The 18,294-nt window shown below is 38.5% G+C and overlaps 1 protein-coding gene across 3 annotated transcripts in view; it reads left to right on the top strand.

The window, feature by feature from the left end:
• The window catches only part of PCSK5 (proprotein convertase subtilisin/kexin type 5), a 313,374-nt gene that overhangs the window by 288,299 nt on the left and 6,781 nt on the right, over nt 1–18,294 (top strand). For all 3 annotated transcript variants that reach the window (XM_060300834.1, XM_030876984.2, XM_060300835.1), the window contains 3 exons: nt 3,206–3,308; nt 4,876–5,069; nt 16,595–16,679. In XM_060300834.1, the coding sequence (XP_060156817.1) occupies nt 3,206–3,308; nt 4,876–5,069; nt 16,595–16,679 (382 nt within the window). The remainder of the gene's footprint in view (nt 1–3,205; nt 3,309–4,875; nt 5,070–16,594; nt 16,680–18,294) is intronic.

The following is an 18,294-nucleotide window of genomic DNA, read 5'->3' as shown; positions in this document are numbered from 1 at the left end:
GTACTTTTTGTTTTGTGTTGTTTTGAGAGAAAAAGAAAATTGGAGAGCAGAGTTTATCGTTTCAGATAACATTTGTAATTTCTTTTTTACAGAATGTTTCTTCTTTAAAATCGGCTAAATATTCACATGGATTATTTTTTTGTAATCTTTGATTTTTAATATATATTGTGAAGTGAAGTTCTGTCTTTATTTTCCAAACAGACTAACATCAATAGCTGAGTTGCCATCCTTTCTTTTATTAGTTTAGGATGTTTCCTTTATAACAGTATGGTAAGTTCTTATACCAGGTCTCTTCTGGTACCATCTTTTCCGATTTACCAATCTAATAATTCTTGATCCAGTAGCACCCACACTGTATTTTAATATCTGTTGAACGTCTACTTGTTGTTCTCATAGCAATTCTTAAATCCCCCTTTAAAAATCTCATTGAAATTTAGTTTGAATTTACATGCAATCTCATGGGAAGAACTGTTTTTACAATATAGAGTCTTTCCATCCAAAACATAGACCGTATCCCATTTTACTGAAATCTTTTAATTTTATGTAGTGTTATTCTTGTTAGTGTTATTTCTAAGTATTTTAGGTCTTGTTGCTACTGTAGTGGAAAATATTCCATATTTTCTAACTATTATATGCTGGTATCAGGGATATCTGTTGGCTATTGTGTGTTTATCTTACATCTGGCCATTTTGCTTAACTTTATTAATTTGTATGTTTTAGAGTTGATTTTCTGGGGCAGTTAGGTACTGTAGCCATATCATCTGCAAATTATTTTTTCTCTTTCCCAGTGTATTTCTGATTCCTGTCTTGTTGCATTGGCTACCACTTCCAGCAGCATTCAGTTCTTCTGGGATATCATATATAACACTTAATGAACAAAGCTTCTCCCAATGGAGAACTGTTCATAAATAGCAGTTTAACATACCTTTAGACAGGAACTTTTTTTTTTCTTACAGCTCAGCTCTCTAAGATTCTTTTTCATTAATCACTTTAACAGAGTATTTTAAATAAATATGCATTTGGTTCCTTTTATTCTAAATAGGTGGTATCCCTGTGTCAATAATAAGTTTGGAGAATTCAGACCAATTGAGCTAACCAGAACTAGATTGTGTTCAGTTTTTGTCTTATTTTGCTTTGAGCTTATAACATTACTACTGATGTTATAACCAGCAAACCATTTTGTCTTCTCTGATAGGAGAAAGTATATCTAAAAACATAAATGGAGTATAATAGTAATATATTACTATGTGCCTTATGGTATGTTTCCAATTCAAATTTTGGTAATGTTAAAATTCTGAACAGTTATATATCTTTGTGGTTTTTCTCACTACATCTCCAAAATGTCCACATTGGTGCTTCTGAGAGAACAAAGACAATTATTTCATTATTACCCAGAAACCTAAAATGCTAAATTGCATCTGGGACAGTTTAAGATTATGAAAGAAACAGCACAGCATGTGAACTTGCCATACACAGCTCTTTGGCACATATCAAGAATAAGTGGTTTGGGTGGTTTTAATTGTAGAAATCATCCAGTGAAAATTTAGGGCCACCCATGATTCCTTTTCTTTGGAGCTGTGATTTTCACCTTCATTAAGAAGTCAGCCTCTCTAGAAGCACAGATGGCATTATCATAACCAGATCTCTGTACTGTTTCACTGAATTCCAGGGACTGTGGGACCCACAGCCGGGTGCACTTCAACTCTTACACAGCAGAGACACTCTCTCCTCATGTACCACAGCAGTCAGCTAAAATGTTCCAAGTTGCACTAGCTGTGGAATTTAAAGATCAGTTTTAAGGCTTTTGGGAAAATAATAGAGATAAACAGTGCTGTCAAATGACTCATGATTAATCAGAAATATACTTCAAGTCTGCAGCATTTTGAAATAACTCATTTCCATTCAGATCCAAAGGTCATGATTTACTACCCGTAAGTAGGAGACCTGGACTAAGAATGAGAAGCAGGACCTCTGTTGATCCCAGCTCTCCTAGCCATATGATACTGGACAAGCCACTGTAACTCTTGGAAAATCGTTTTTATCTGTCAAATGACGGTGTTTGACTACTAGATTTTTCTCTAAGTCATTCCTCCCCACTTCTACCATTTTACGTTTCAAGTCAGTAACTGTAGAACATAGTCCTACAATGACTAAAGGAGACCAAGTTTCAACAAAAGTAAGTCCTTTTTATTAAAAATAAGTATGGCTTAAGACATTTGGCTCAAGACATTTCTAGTACCCTTGACTTACTTTTTGTGCATTTCATGCACCATGTTTATTGCTAGTTAAAATCATATGAGTTTTCAATGGGAAAGAGCTTCAAGATTATATGAGACCAAATCGCTCAAAATATGGAAAACAAGAAAAAAGGGAGTTAGTCAAACAAGCAAAATATCTATAACTAGCCCATGTCATTAGAAAACTTTTCATCAATCACAAAGTAGCTCCATCTTTCTGGCATTTTTTTTTTCCTGCCTGTGCAAAGAATACACAGCAAGAGAGAGATTAGGAACCTTCATCCCAGGTTTGGAATTCTTTAAGCTTGCTTGCATCTTTAAAATGTGTGTGTAGTTTTCTTTTGTTGAGCCGCCCATTGGCCTATGGGTAGGATGCAATTTTAAATCTATTATCTGTACCTGAAGTACCTGCTTTGTAATCCAAAATGAGATGCGGATAAAATTGTGCCAGATGCCATAATGACGTTTCTTGCTGGCTCCAGCATCTCAGAGGTACTCAGTGGCTTTAACGACCTTGGATGAGAGAGACAATCTGGTCAGGGCATTGAATAACAACCCTTTTTTCCTTTCTGTCAACAGCTTAAATTCTCATTTTTCTATCCGACATTTTTATCATTATGCATATTTAATTGCAATCAGTTTTTTTCTAGTTGCTGCAATGGCATTGTTCTTTTGAGTTCTGAATTATTGTCTTCTCCCACAAGGCAACCATATGTGTGCTTTGAAGACCAGGCCCTGACTAGGATTTACATGCTTGATACTTAGGTAATTCAGGTTTTCCCCAAAAAAGTCAAGAGTTCACTCTGGGCTTACAGCCACATTGAACATTACTCCACCTCACTGCATTAGAAACTCTTAAAGAAAACTCTCACTGCCTAAGGGAGAAAAATACCTATTTATAATTCAAGGTAAAGCTTACCTGCTTTAAAATCATTTTTTCCAAGTGTTGTTCTGATTTCTTTTGGCAGGTCCCTGTGACCCTGAGTGCAGTGAGGTAGGCTGTGATGGGCCAGGACCGGACCACTGCAATGACTGTTTGCACTACTACTATAAGCTGAAAAACAACACCAGGTAAGAGAGAAGCCACATCAGACCCCCTGAAGCACTCCCCCTGGTGTTCCTGGGAGCTCCCACAGGGTCACCACAGGCAGTGTGTTCCATGTTCTCCCACCAGGACCAAAGCCCAGAAGAGACGCTGCTGCCCCCGCCCCCCCCCCCCCGACCCCCATCCCATCATTCAGAACGGTGAAACTGACACTGAATTACAGAACATCAAATGGACCTGTAGGCTAGGAAACTGCAAACGCCTTTCCTCACATTTCAAAGGATGATGGGGAGGGACTAGCTATGCACATGCCTGGTCTTCCCCTCTAGACCTTTCTATCCTGTTGATGTTTGATGCCACAGCTGCATTTGCCCTTCAGGAAAATGCCAGTACACAAGCCAAATGGATGCTTGCCCGAATTCCCCAAAGTGTAAGCCCTTCATGTGGCAAAGCTGCTGGTCCCTGCACGTTCTCACTACTCCACTCTGGGCACTGAGGCGGGCCTGCTTGGACCCTGTGCTTCTGAGCCCCTGGCTTCTGACTCAAGCAGATATGTACCCACAGGGAGAGCCAGGGAACAGTGACTGCCCATCAGAGGCTGTGCTCTTCCAGGCGTGTCTCTCACACCCCTACCACCTCCCCCTCCTCTTTCAGGAGGAAACTCACAGGGAGCCAACTTGCAGTGCAGCCATACTCCAGCCACCCAGGCGTGGTCCTGTCCTCTCACATCCATGCTGGAATTTCAATTCCTTAAAGCGAATATAAAATTAAATTTTTTAAATGTCTAAAAAAAATTTTTTTAATTAAAAAGAATAAATTCCTTAAAGGGAAAGCCCCTTGGCTACCTCAGCCCCTCTCTTTAGCTCCTAGACTTAGCAAATGCCTGATGTTTAATTGGTACTCAGTAAGTACTTGTTAAATGAATACATAAAGCCCAGACCTTCAGTTATGGGCAAGCAAGGTAGTCATTTTTTTATCATAAACAACATAAATTTAAATTTTTTTTTTTTTTTTTTTTTTGGCCACACCGCACAGCTTGCAGGATCTCAGTTCCCCAACCAGGGACTGAACCCAGGCCACAGCAGTGAAAGCCTGGAATCCTAACCACTAGGGAACTCCCTAAATATATTTATATTAATTTAGACAGTAGCATACAACTACCATCACCCTCACCACCCATACACACAGGATTCATATGACAAACACAACAATAGAAGTAACCCCTTATTAGGGCCTTTTTGCATAAAATCATGGTTTGCACATGTTTTCCCTTCAACCCAACAGCACAACCTTCTTGTCGAGACTCAGTTTCTAACCATCATCCCCTTTAAAGAGCTAGACCCGAACTGGAAGATGGTTTGGACCAAGACATGCCTTACTTGGCGGACTTGGTATTATGTAACTTCAGTGCTACGTCAGCACCCTACATAGGAGAAGGCTTTAACCAACAGAATTTGGCCCTTTGGATGTGGTGTTACCATCATGGTTAAAAAGGATTTTGAGAGTGAGGACAGCTATGTGCTCAGCACCTCACTCACTCAGGACTGAATCTCTGGTGACACTGCCCTTCTTTCTTATCATTCCACAACGCAGGATCTGTGTCTCCAGCTGCCCCTCTGGCCACTACCACGCTGACAAGAAGCGATGCAGAAAGTGTGCCCCCAACTGCGAGTCCTGCTTTGGGAGCCACGGGGACCAGTGCCTGTCCTGTAAATATGGATACTTCCTGAATGAGGACACGAACAGTTGTGTCACTCACTGCCCTGATGGATCGTATCAGGACACCAGTGAGTCGATTCCAAAATTTGGTTTTTAGAGAGGAAATGTAAGGTTTTCACTTGATTGATCTTGGGAGGGATAGTCCTCCTCCATGAAATCTGGGCCTTAACATCAAACAGGATCTAGGCAGTTTCTAAGAGAACACTTTACAATTGTTTTGTGAAAATGAATTTGTAGAAAAATTTGCAAAAAAATAATTTATGTAAAAATGCCTATAACTAACTGAATCTGGGGATGAGCCCGAGGACCCCTTGAAGCAGTGACTTGCTAGGAGGACCCACAAGACTCAGTATATCATTGTACTCGTTAACTCACAATTATGACTTATTACAGTAAAAGGATAACAGAGTAAAATCAGCAAAGGGAAAAGGCACATGGGACAAAGTCTGGAGGAAACCAGGTGCAAGTTTTCAAGAGTTTTCATCCAATGGAGTGACACAGGATACGTTTCATTCCCCCAGCAACAATTTGTGACAACATGTATGAAATGTCTCCATCTACCAGGGAACCTCCCTGGAGTCTCAGGACCCGGGGTTGTTATTGGGGTCTGGTTATGAAGGCACCCTGTACCTGGCACATACCAAAATTCCAGACTCCTAGAAGGAAAGCTGGTATTCAACGCAAACCATATTGTTTGTACAAACTGTTTAGGCTCCATGAGCCACTCTTATCAGGGTGGTGGGAAACTTCATAAAATCCAACTTCCCAGATGTCAGCCATGGGCCAACCTTATAAGGATAGCAGCCAGGCCTGCTCTTTTCTGCGCACTACGCAAAGGAAGCAGGCCCCTATATGATATCGACAAGGTTAAAAATGAGACTTTCATGTAAATAGAGAATGAAAATATGTCAGTGACTTACCTAACCCATTAATGAGGAAACCTACAAGGTGATAAGTGGGTTTAAAGACTATCAGGTATCTTAGTCCACCAGGAAGGCAAAATGAGTTAGAGACAGAACTGAATAATATCCTGCATGGCAATACAGTTAGAATTTGGGGGGGTTATTTTTTCAAATGGACAGAAATCATTTGGAACTTTATCAAACAGAAATCTGTAAATTAGCATGTGGCTTCACAGAATGTGGGCTCCAATCAAATGTCATTAGTGAACAAAGGTACATTGCCTGGAGAATGCCATAATCCTTGGGTACACCTCTTTTTGACAGTGTTCTGGTATGGCCCTGACAAGGGCTGCAGGTATCTTTTGCTGTATTTCTGAGCTCTGGATAATTTGAACAAGAGATTTTAAAAAAAAAAAACAAACAGGAAAGAATTTTGAAGTGGATACTTTTGCTACTTAACAAGTCAAATTCACTCTTCATTCAAAAGCAGGCTTTTCTCTATGAGGGAGATGGGGCTCTTGGCTTACCCTTTAGAGCAATGGGGATGGGTTCCCCAGTAGTTTTTATTTTCCCCAAAATTTGGAACATAAGCTGCAATGTGACGAAGAAAGGGAAAAATGAGAATGGGGAGGGGACATAAGGGATCAGAAATAAGTAGTATTCCTTAAAGAAAAAATTCAAAATTCAATCAGGAAGGCTGAGCCCTGGAAAAGATGCCAGGAGAGGTCACAAGCCACCACCACCCTCCCGGACCCCAGGAGTGGTCATGAGCTGCCTAAGCCACCATGGTGTACTCCGGGGGCACACCTGAGCTTCCACCACCACCACCAAGAACCCCAGGAATGGCACCAGCCATCACATCTGCATACCCCATATTAAGGGGTTAATGATCAGCACATGCTGAGGAAAGAGGCAACAGGCATCTCTACTAAAAACAGCCCTCGCACCAAATATATTAAACCCACACAAGCTACACAGGGATGCCCCCACATATAAATAGCCCTCCAAGACCACAGTAGATAATTGTTTCTCCTAAACTCACAGAGTAAGAGAAATATAAGTAAAATAAAGTAGGGAAGGAACCATTCCCAGTTAAAAGACCAAGAGAATTCCCCTGAAAGAACAAACAATGAAACAGACTTCTTCAGTCTGATTGATAGACACCAATTTCAAAAAGGAGATAATGAAAATACTGAAGGAATTAAGAAAGGCTATCAGCAGGAATGCAGAATACTATAAAAACGAATTAGAAACTATAAATAGGAACCAAGAAAAATAAGAAAACTCATTTGCAGAGACAAAACTGAGCTAAAGGCATGAATAGCAGAATGAATAATGCAGAAGAATGAGTAAGTGACCTGGAAGATAGAATAATGGAAATCACCCAATCAGGACAGCAGACAGAAAGCCAAATGAAGAAAACTAAATGAAAGCAATATAAGAGACCTATGGGATAATATACAGCATGCCAATCTATGCATAATAGGGATTCCAGAAGGGGAAGAAAGAGAAAAGGGGGTCAAAAATGTAATTGAAGAAATTATGGCTGAAAACTTCCCAAACCTAAAAAAAGAAACAGGTATCCAGGTACAGGAAGCACAGAGGGTCCGAAACAAGATAAGCCCAAACAGACCTACACCAAGACATATTATAATAAAAATGGCAAAAGTTAAAGAGAGGATTGTAAAGGCAGCAAGAGAAAAACAAAGAGTTAATTACAAGGGAACCCCCATAAGGCTATCAGCTGATTTCTCTAAAGAAACATTGCAGGCCAGAAGGGAGTGGCAAGATATATTCAAAGTCCTGAAAGGGAAAAATCTGCAACCTAGCACACTCTACCCAGCAAGATTATCATTTAGAAAAGAAGGAGAGAGAAAGAATTTCTCAGACAAGCAAAAACTAAAGAATACAGCAGTACTAAACTGATCCCAAAAGAAATATTGAAAGGTCTTCTCTAAATAGAAAAGAACTAAAACTCTATAGGAAAGAGAAAATCACAACTGGAAAGTAAATCACTTAAATAAGCCAGACACAGATTTTTTTAAAAATCAAAAAATTTCTGTGAAAGTGATGATAACCATAATGAACAGCAAAAGGATGAAGATGTAAAAGAAGACATCAAAATCATAAAATGAGGGCTTCCCTGGTGGTGCAGTGGTTGGGAGTCCACCTGCTGATGCAGGGGACACGGGTTTGTGCCCCGGTCCGGGAGGATCCCGCGTGCCACGGAGCGGCTGGGCCCATGAGCCGTGGCCGCTGGGGCTGCGTGTCTGGAGCCTGTGCTCCGCAACGGGAGAGGCTGCAGCAGTGAGAGGCCCACGTACCACAAAAAAAAAAAAAAAAAAATCATAAAATGAGGGGAAGGAGAGTAAAAAATGTAGACTTTTTTCCTCCTATAATGTGTTTGAGCCTATATGACTCCCAGTCTAAGGCAAGTAGGTATAGGAAGGGGTTAACATACTTGAAAAACAGGCTAAGCACAAATCAAAAACGTACAGTAGATTCACAAAAGCCAAAAAGAAGAGAACATAAGTATAATGCAGAAGAAAATTATCAAACCACAAAAGGAAAAACAAAAAGAAAAGGACAAAAAAGAAATATAAAGTCAATGGGAAAACAAGGTTTAAAATGGCAATGAATGTCAATGGACTAAATGCTCCAATCAAAAGACAGAGTGGCAGACTGGATAAAAAACAAGAGCCTACAATATGCCACCTACAAGAGATCCACTTTAGGGCAAAGGACACACATAAATTGAAAGTGAAGAGATAGGAAAAGATAGTTAATGCAAATGGAAATGACAAGAAAACAGGGGTCACAATACTCGTATCAGTCAAAATAGACGTTAAAACAAAGGCCATAAAGAAAGATAAAGAAGGACACTATATAATGATGAAAGGACCAATACAAGTAGAGGATGGAACACTTGTCAACATATATGCATCTAATATAGGAGTACACAAATACATAAAACAAATACTAACACACATAAAAGGAGAAACTGACAGGAATACAATAATAGTAGGAGACTTTAACATCCCACTCACATCAATGGACAGATCTTCTAGACAGAGAGTGAATAAGGCAACCGAGATCCTAAATGATACAATAGAACAGTTAGACTTAATTGATATTTTCAGGACATTACATTAAAAAAAACCAGAATACACATTATTTTCAAGTACACATAGAACATTCTCTAGGATTGACTACATCCTAGGGCACAAAACAAGACTCAACAAATTTAACAGTATAGAAATTATCTCAAGCATCTTTTCTGACCACAATGGCATGAAATTAACCACAGGAAAAGAAATTAGAGAAAAATGATGAAATGTAGACTAAACAACATGCTACTAAAATCTAATGGGTCAGGACTTCCCTGGTGGCGCAGTGGTTAAGAATCCGCCTGCCAGTGCAGGGGACACGGGTTTGAGCCCTGGTCCGGGAAGATCCGACATGCCGCAGAGCAACTGAGCCCGTGCACCACAACTACTGAGCCTGCACTCTAGAACCCGTGAGCCACAACTACTGAGTGTGCTACACCTACTAAAGCCTGCGCACCTAGAGCCTGGGGTGCACAACAAGAGAAACCACCGCAATGAGAAGCCCACACACTGCAATGAAGAGTAGCCCCCACTCGCGGCAACTAGAGAAAACCCACATGCAGTAACGAGGACCCAACGCAGCCAAAAATAAATAATTAAAAAACAAAAAACTAATGGGTCAACGATGAAATCAAAGAGGAAATTTAAAAATACCTTGAAACAAATGACAATAAAAACAACCATACAAAATCTATGGGATACAACAAAAGCAGTTCTTAAAATTCTTAATGACACAGACCTTCCTCAAAAAACAAGAAAAATCTCAAACAACCTAACCTACCACTTAAAAGAATCAGGAAAAGAAGAACAAATAAAACCTAAAGTCAACAGAAGGAAGTAAATAATAAAGATCAGAGAGGAAATAAATAAAATAGAGATTAAAAAATAATAGAAAAAAATCAATAAAACCAAGAGCTGGTTCTTTGAAAGGATAAACAAGACTGACAAACTTCTGGCCAGGCTCATGAAGAAGAAAAGAGAGAGAACCCAAATAAACAAAATAAGAAATGAAAAACGAGACACAACAACTGATGTTGCAAAAATACAAAACATCATAAGGCAATGCTATGAACAATTATATGCCAACAAGTTCTACAACCTAGAAGAAATGGACAACTTTCTAGAAACACAGAGCTCACCAAAATTGAATCAAGAAGTAGATAATTTAAACAGACTGATCACTAGAAGTGCAATAGAATCTGTAATCTAAAAACTGCCTACAAACAAAAGTCCAGGACAGATGGCCTCACAGGTGAATTCCACCAAACATACAAAGAAGAATTTAATACCGATCCTTCTCAAACTCTTCCAAAAAAACTGAAGAGGAGGGAACACTCCCAGAGATATTCTATGAAGTCACCATCACCATGATACCAATAAAAGACAAAGGCACTGCCAAAAATGAAAATTACAGGCCAATATCTTTGATTAATATAGATGCAAAAATTTTCAACAAAATATTAGCAAAACAAATCAAGTAACACATAAAAAAGATCATACACCATGACCAAGTGGGATTCATCCCAAATTCACAAGGATGGTTCAACATACACAAATGAATGTGATGCACCACATAAATAAAAGACAAAAAACACAAGATCATCTCAGTATAGGCAGAAAACGCTTTTGACAAAATTCAACACCCATTTCTGATAAAAACTCTCCAGAGAGTAGGCACAAAGGGAACCTACCTCAACATAATAAAGGCCATGTATGACAAACGTACAGCTAACATCATATTCAATGGTGAAAAGCTGAAAGCATTTCCTCTAAAATCAGGAACAATTCAAGGATGACCACTCTCACCACTTTTATTCAACCCAGTTTTGGAAGTCCTAGCCATGGCAATCATAGAAGAAGAAAAAAATAAAAGGAATCCAAATTGGAGAATAAGTAAAACTGTCACTGTTTGCAGATGACATGATACCATACCTAGAAAATCCTAAAGATGCTACCAGAAAACTACTAGAGCTCATCAGTGAATTCGGGAAAGTTGCAGGATACAAAATTAATACACAGAAATCTGTTGCATTTCTATACACTAACAACGAAAGATAAGAAAAATAAATTAAAGGAACAATCCCATTTACCATCACATCAAAAAGAATAAAATATCTAGGAATAAAACTACCTAAGGAGGCAAAAGACCTGTACTCAGAAAACTATAAGACACTGATGAAAGAAATCGAAGATGACACAAACAGATGGAAAGATATAGCATGTTCTTGGATTGGAAGAATCAATATTGCCAAAATGACTACACTACCCAAGGCAATCTACAGATTCAATGCAATCCCTATCAAATTACCAATGGCATTTTTCACAGAACTAGAACAGAAAATTGTACAATTTGTATGGAAACACAAAAGACCCCAAATAGCCAAAGCAATCTTGAGAAAGAAAAACGGAGCAGGAGGAATCAGGATTTCTGACTTCAGACTGTACAGCAAGTCTACAGTAATCAAGACAGTATGGTACTGGCACAAAAACAGAAATATAGACCAATGGAACAGGATAGAAAACCCAGAGAAAACCCAGAGATAAACCCATGCACCTATGGTCACCTTATCTTTGACAAAGGAGGCAAGAATATACAATGGAGAAAAGACAGGCTTTTCAATAAGTGGTGCTGGGAAAACTGGACAGCTACATGTAAAAGAATGAAATTAGAACACTTGCTAACACCGTACATGAAAATAAACTCCAAATGGATTAAAGACCTGAATGTAAGGCCAGACAGTATAAAACTCTTAGAGGAAAACAAAGGCAGAACACTCTTTGACATAAATCTCAGCAATATCTTTTTGGATCCATCTTCTAGAGTAACAGAAATAAAAACACAAACAAACAAATGGGACCTAATTAAACTTAAAAGCTTTTGTGCAGCAAAGGAAACCATAAACAAACTGAAAAGACAACCCATAGAATGGGAGAAATATCTGTAAATGATGTGACCATAAGGGAATGGTCTCCAAAATTTACAGTTCATGCAGCTCAATATCAAAAAAACAAACAACCCAATCAAAAAATGGGCAGAAGACCTAAATAGACATTTCTCCAAAGAAGACATACAGATGGCCAAGAGGCACATGAAAAGATGCTCAACATCACTAGTAATTAGAAAGATGCAGATCAAAACGACCATGAGATATCACTCCACACCCATCAGAATGACCATCATCAAAAAGTCTACAAACAATGCTGGCGAGGGTGTGGAGAAAAGGGAACCCTCCTGCACTGTTGGTAGGAATGTAACTTGGTACAGCCACTATAGAGAATAGTATGGAAGTTCCTTAAGAAACTAGAAATAGAGCTACCATATGATCCAGCAATCCCACTCCTGCATATATGCCGAGAAAACCATACTTCGAAAAGATAAATGCACCCCAATGTTCACTGCAGCACTATTTACAATAGCCAAGACATGGAAGTAACCTAAATGTCCGTCAACAGATGAATGGATAAAGAAGATGTGGTACATATATACAGTGGAATATTACTCAGCCATAAAAAAAGAATGAAATAATGCCATTTTCAGCAACATGGATGGACCTGGAGATTGTCATACTGAGTGAAGTAAGTCAGACAGAAAAAGACAAATATCATATGATATCACTTACATGCAGAATCTTTTTTTAAAAATGATACAAATGAACCTTTTTACAGAACAGAAACAGACTCACAGACTTAGAGAACGAACTTATGGTTACTGGGGGAAGGGTGGGCGGGGGGAGGGATAGAGTGTGAGTTTGGGATTGACATGCACACAGTGCTATATTTAAAATAGATAACCAGCAAGGACCTGCTGTACAGCACAGGGAACTCTGCTCAATATTCTGTAATAAGCTAAATGGGAAAAGAATTTGAAAAAGAATAGATACCTGTATATGTATAACTGAATCACTTTGCTGTACACCGGAGACTAACACAACATTGTTAATCAACTATACTCCAATATAAAATAAAAAATTTAAGGGGAGGTGGAATATAATAAAAGGTATTTATGACAAACCCACAGCCAAGATAATACTCAGCTGTGAAAAGCTGAAAGCCTCCCCGCTAAAATCTGGAGAAGGACAGAGATGACCACTCTCATCTCTTCTATTCAGCATAGTATTGGAAGTCCTAGCCACAGCAATCAGACAAGAAAAAGAAATAAAAGGTATTCAAATTGGAAGGGAAGAGGTAAAGTTGTCATTATATGCTATATGTTATATGACAATGATTACATATATAGAAAGCCCTAAAGACTCCACAAAAAACTACTAGAACTGATAAACGAATTCAGCAAGGTAGCAGGATACAAGATTAACATACAGAAACCAGTTGCATTTCTTTACACCAACAATGAATATCAGAAGGGGAATGTAAAAAACCAATACCTTTCAAAATTGCACCCCTGAAAATAAAAGATTTAGGAATAAACCTGACCAAGGAGGTGAAAGACTTATTTATATGCTGAGAACTATAAAACATGTAATAAAGGAAAGTGAAGATGATCCAAAGAAATGTAAAGATATCCCATGCTCTTGGATTGGAAGAATTAGTATTGTTAAAATGGCCATACTACCCAAAGCAATCTACAGATTTAATGTGATCCCTATCAAATTACCCATGAATTTCTCCACAGAACTAAAACAAATAATCCTAAAATTCATAAGAAACCATAAAAGACCCAGAATTGCCAAAGCAATCCTGAAGAAAAGAACAAAGCAGGAGTCATAACCCTCCCAGACTTCAGACAATACTACAAAGCTACAGTAATCAAAACAGCATGGTATTGGCACAAAACAGACATATGGATCAATAGAACAGAATAGAGAGCCCAGAAATAAAGCCACACATCTACAGTAAATTAATCTTCAACAACAGAGACACAAATATACAATGGGAAAAAAACGGTCTCTTTACTAAGTGGTGTTGGGAGTGTTAGACAGCTGCATGTAAATCAATGAAGTTAGAACACACTCTCACACCATACACAAAGATAAACTCAAAATGGCTTAAAAACTTAAACATAAGACATGACACCATAAAACTCCTAGAAGAGATCATAGGCAAAACACTCTCTAACATAAATCATATCACTGCTTTCTTTGGTCTCTCAAGGCAGTAGAAATAAAAACAAAAATAAACAAATGAGACCTATCAAACTTACAACCTTTTGCACAGCAAAGGAAACCATAAACAAAATGAAAAGATGACGTATGGAATGAGAAAAAATATTTGCAAATCATACAACAGACAAGGGCTTAATTTCCAAAATATAAGAACAGCTCATATAACTCAACAATGAGAAAAACAGATAACCCAATCGAAAAATGTGCAGAAGACCTAAATAGACATTTCTCCAAGGAAGACATACAGATGGCCAATAGGCAAATGAAAAGATGCTCAACCATTGCTAGTTACTAGAGAAATGCAAATCAAAACTACAATGAGGTACCACCTCACATCAATCAGAATGGCCATCATTAAAAAGTCTACAAATAACAAATGCTGGAGAGGGTGTGGAGAAAAGGGAACCCTCCTACACTGTTAATGGGAATATAAGTTGGTGCAGCCACTGTGGAAGACAGTGTGGTGGTTCCTCAGAAAACTGAAAATAGAACAACCATATGATCCAGCAGTCTCATTCCTGTGCACATATCCAGACAAAACTATAATTCAAAAAGATACACGCACCCCTATGTTCATAGCAGCCCTATTCACAATAGCCAAGACATAATGTCCATAGATAGATGAATGGATCAAGAAGATGTGTGTGTGTACACACACACACACACACACACAATAGAATACTACTCAGAGCCATAAAAAAGAATAATGCCATTTGCAGCAACATGGATGCAAGTAGAGAATATCATGCTAAGTGAAATAAGTCAGAAAGAGAAAGACAAATACCATATGTATCACGTATATGTGGAATCTAAAATAAGACACAAATGAACCTGAACCTATCTATGAAACAGAAACAGAAATCAGAAACATAGAGAACAGACTGGTGCTTGCCAAGGGGGAGGGATGGAGTGGGAGGGTGGGGTTAGCAGATGTAAGCTTTTCTATATAGAATGGATAAACAACAAGGTCCTACTGTATAGCACAGGGAACTATATTCAATATCCTATGATAAACCATAATGGAAAAGAATATATAAAAAACAATGTGTATTGGAAAAGAATATATAAAAAAGAATGTGTATATATGTATAACTGAATCACTTTGCTGTACAGCAGTAATTAACACATTGTAAATCAACTATACTTCAATAAAAATTTTTAGAAAAGGAATCAGAAATAAGTAGTATTCCCTGAAGAAAAAATTCAAAATTCTTCCAAGAAGGCTGAGCCTTGGAAGAGGAATTTGGTTCTAGATGGTATATGATAGGATAAAGATAACTGAGAGAACCAGTTCTTTTGCCAGAGCCTGGAAGGTAGATAATTAAAGAAGGCTATTTAAACAATTACTTTGCTGATACAAGTGGTCTGTGCATCTCTCTCCTTCTATGCAATTGCCTTTTGTTTTAATTTCCTCCATTAATGAATCCATTTACATATAACATAGTGATTATGTATGATCGTGACTAGCAGTAATTACCGCCAACATATTTACAGTTCCCTTGAATAATGTCATTAACTCCTCAAGGCAAGCTGAGAGGTACGCATTATTGTAATATTTAGTTAACAAATGGGAGAACAGAGACTGTGAACTTGCCCACTGGAGATGCTAAAAGCATAACACAAATCTAGGTCCTCTGGCTTCAGAGCCTATGCCATGTCCAGTAGTCTCAATGACACTATGAGGGGGAGATCATAGATTGTAAAGGACTTCATATTTCAGGCCAAGGGGCTCAGAATTGAGAAAGGAAATGGACTTCCAGGAGGTCCTTAGAGGGATCCATTAAAGCAGTGCTTCTCTGTGGAACCCTGAAGAACACCAGCTAAATAAAGAGCAGATAGAGAAGCCTATAGACAAAGCTTCATTCAAGTCTACATACACATGAGGTTAGAATCCACTTGCATCTCAGAGAAGGTATCAAGTCTCCAGCTGCTATAAAGTTTAAGACACTAAACAATGCAAGAAATAATCAACCCTTACCTTGCAATCTTAAAAGCAAGTTCTCTTTTCTAGTATAGTTCGTCAGAGTAGTCCTTAAAGCTGTGAGCATGGGGTCTACCATTCCATCCCTCAGCTGGTAGTGTTGCTTCTCAACACTTCGTAGTGACATTGCCCCAGCTTCATGAGTGAGATTTTCATTGCAGGAAGTTAGGAAACCCTGCTTGGGAAAGAGAATGGGAAGAAGAAAAAAACCAATAAACTATTTAAGAATTAAGTGGGCTGTAGTTCTCTTGTCTATAAAATGGTAGATATCACTAAGGTCTTACCCCATGCTATATAGTTCCTACCTGTATTTGGTTTGCTGAGAAGTGGTAGCAAATGCTGAGTCTGGGGCTTTTCCTACAGTTTCCTACTCAAGGCCATGTGTACTATAGCATACATTAGCAAACATTAGAACATATGCTTTGATGGAATCCAGCTGACCAAAATTGACTTATAACCTTGTTACTTTTTCTTTTTTAACAGAGAAAAATCTTTGCCGGAAATGCAGTGAAAACTGCAAGACATGTACTGAATCCGACAACTGTACAGAATGTAGGGAGGGGTCAAGGTAAGAGAGTGAAGGATTTCATCAAGTAACACAGCCCAAGGACTTCTCAGTACAAATTAAAAAAAAAAAAAGTAAATATAACCCTTTTATAAGTTACCCTTGGTTTGACTCCCATTCAAACACTTGATCGCTATTTGCATTATCTCTACCATTTTATGTGAAAAAATGGATACCATCTTGGCTAGGGAAGGTTTATAAACCAAATAAAATTCCTTTAGAAAAGATGGCTCAAATACAAGAAAATAAATAGCCATTTGAGAGGCCTGCTTCAGGCTTTTTGACCGGTAGTACATCAGTCAAGGATTACTGTGTAGGTAACACCAATGAATTATATTTAATCCCCATGATTCATTCCTCTGATGGTCGAAATTATTCCCTTATCTTTATTATTTCTCTCCGTATAGCCAATCATTCTCTTATCTTCAGCACCTCAGGCTGGTTCCATTATGCTATGATATGCACATAGATTTAATACCAAGGGATATTTTCCTTGAATGGATGAGACTTGCACGTTGCTAAAGCCAGATAGTTGATAGATTCTTTGAGAGAATAACATGCAGCTCAAATGAACTAGGTATTCTCTTGATATCCTTAGAGAAGGTCAGATCATCCCACACTGAGTGAGGAGTTGGACTCTGGGTTTATTACATAGAGCTACAATTGTGCTCCATTGCTTCCCTTTCAAGAATCACCAGTACCTCTGTTTTCACCTTTGATCAGAGGTGAAATATGCAGGGTCCAGGCAGTTTTTAGGCAGGTAATTCTTTGCATTAATTAATAGTGGAACATCATTTTGATTTCGATTAATTGATTATCCATGGCTTTCTTTTTTTCCCCATAAATGCATTCAGTGTCAGTTTGCTTAGCACCTTTTACCTCAGGACTTCGGTTTTGATAAATATCAGTCTGGTCGGCCTCCTCCTGCTTTTTGTAGAAGGAGCAGATTGGCATAAAGAAAAGAAGGAAGATAAATGTGAGCTCAAATCTTTCTCCGCCATTTATCAGCTGTGTGATTTTGGCCAAGTCACTTTGCCCCTCTTGAGCTCCGGTTTTCTCATCTATAAAATGGTGATCGGGCTTCCCTGGTGGCGCAGTGGTTGAGAGTCCGCCTGCCGATGCAGGGGACGCGGGTTTGTGCCCCAGTCCGGGAAGATCCCACATGCCGCGGAGCGGCTGGGCCCGTGAGCCACGGCCGCTGAGCCTGCGCGTCCGGAGCCTGTGCTCCGCAACGGGAGAGGCCACAGCAGTGAGAGGCCCGCGTGCCACAAAAAAAAAAAAAAAGGTGATAATAACCCCAATGCTGCTGGATTATGATAAGGATTAACTGTGATAACATTTACAAAGCACTTATTCCAATATCTGATACTGAATTGGTCCATGAGAAATAAAAGATTAAGATTATTCTCTATATTTCTTAGGGAACATTTGATAGAGTAAGTTAACCAGTGCTCTCCAACAGAAGTATGAGAACCATATGTTATTTTAAATATGTCAGTAGCCACATTAAAACGAGTAAAAAGATACGGGTGAAATTTATTTTAATAAAATATTTAATCAAATATATCCAAAATATTTCAACATGTAATCAATGTAAGACAATATAAAAGATAATTAG

This window comes from Globicephala melas, chromosome 6, assembly GCF_963455315.2.
Source record: "Globicephala melas chromosome 6, mGloMel1.2, whole genome shotgun sequence".
In the NCBI taxonomy this organism is placed as follows: Eukaryota; Metazoa; Chordata; class Mammalia; order Artiodactyla; family Delphinidae; genus Globicephala; species Globicephala melas.
This window is presented reverse-complemented; position numbering and strand designations above follow the sequence as displayed.